The following is a 1,296-nucleotide window of genomic DNA, read 5'->3' on the forward strand; positions in this document are numbered from 1 at the left end:
TCAGTATGGGGCTGTAGGGTGTCACTTATGGGGTCAGTATGGGGCTGGTGTAGGATCAGAGCCCACACCAGGCCCAGGATCAGCTTCAGGTTCCCGTCCACTATGGCCTTGCTGTCTATGGGGCGGGATATAGGGTCACTTATGGGGTTAGAGGGGCAGGGGGTCACTTATGGGGCCAGAGCATCACTTATGGGGCCAGGGCATCCCTTATGGGGCCAGAATATCATCACTTATGGGGCCAGGGCATCACTTATGGGGTCAGAATATCATCACTTATGGGGTAAGAGCATCACTTATGGGGCAGGGGCGGGAGGCGGAGCCACGGTGGGGCGTGACGCGATGGGATTGGCTGAGACCGAACGGGACGGCACGGGATTGGACGAGATTGAATAGGACGGCACGGGATTGGATGAGATTAGACGGGACGGCACGGGATTGGCCGGTCTGAGATGGGGGCGGCACGGGATTGGATGAGACACGCTCGGCCCCGCCCCCTCCCGCGCGCGCATTTTTTGACCATATATGGAAGGTTCGGACCGAGCCGGACACGCCCCCCCAAAAACGGCCCCCCCCAACCTGAAAAAAGGGCGCGCCCCATTGGAACGTATGGGGACGTATAGGAACGTATAGGGACATATAGGGACTTATACGGACACGTATAGGGACACATAGGAACATATAGGGACATATAGAGACATATAGGGACCATAGGAACATATAGGGACACATATAGGGACCACAGAAACATATAGGGACACATATAGGGACACATAGGAACATATAGGGACATATAGAGACATATAGGGACACATATAGGGACCATAGGAACATATAGGGACACATAGGGACACATATAGGGACCATAGGAACATATAGGGACACATATAGGGACCATAGAAACATATAGGGACACATATAGGGACACATAGAAACATATAGGGAGCCATAGAAACATATAGGGACCCACAGAAACATATAGGGACACATATAGGGACACATAAAAACATATAGGGACCCATAAGTGCCCCATAGAATCCCTATAGGGAACCCTGGCCCCATAAGTGCCCCCATAGGCCCCATAGAAACCCTACAGGGACCCATAAGTGCCCCCCATAGAAACCCTATAGGGACCCCCTGCCCCATAAGTGCCCCCATAGAAACCCTATAGGGACCCCCTGCCCCATAAGTGCCCCCATAGAAACCCTATAGTGACCCCCTGCCCCATAAGTGCCCCCATAGAAACCCTATAGGGACCCCCTGCCCCATAAGTGCCCCCATAGAAACCCTATAGGGACC

At 53.2% G+C, this 1,296-nt stretch overlaps 1 protein-coding gene across 3 annotated transcripts in view; it reads right to left on the reverse strand.

Annotated features, from left to right (window-relative positions):
• LOC107307816 (filamin-A) overlaps positions 1-1,296 on the reverse strand; it is an 8,779-nt gene that overhangs the window by 5,092 nt on the left and 2,391 nt on the right. The window contains exons 2-3 of one of the 3 annotated variants that reach the window (XM_015851316.2): positions 653-657; positions 26-121 (exon numbers count right to left, since the gene is read on the reverse strand). In XM_015851316.2, coding sequence (XP_015706802.1) covers positions 26-121; positions 653-657 — 101 coding nt within the window. Of the gene's footprint in view, positions 1-25; positions 122-473; positions 481-652; positions 658-1,296 lie in introns of all 3 variants that reach the window. The other 2 variants (XM_015851315.2, XM_015851317.2) reach the window with 2 other exon arrangements.

Source organism: Coturnix japonica, unplaced genomic scaffold (genome assembly GCF_001577835.2).
Source record: "Coturnix japonica isolate 7356 unplaced genomic scaffold, Coturnix japonica 2.1 chrUnrandom972, whole genome shotgun sequence".
NCBI lineage: Eukaryota > Metazoa > Chordata > Aves > Galliformes > Phasianidae > Coturnix > Coturnix japonica.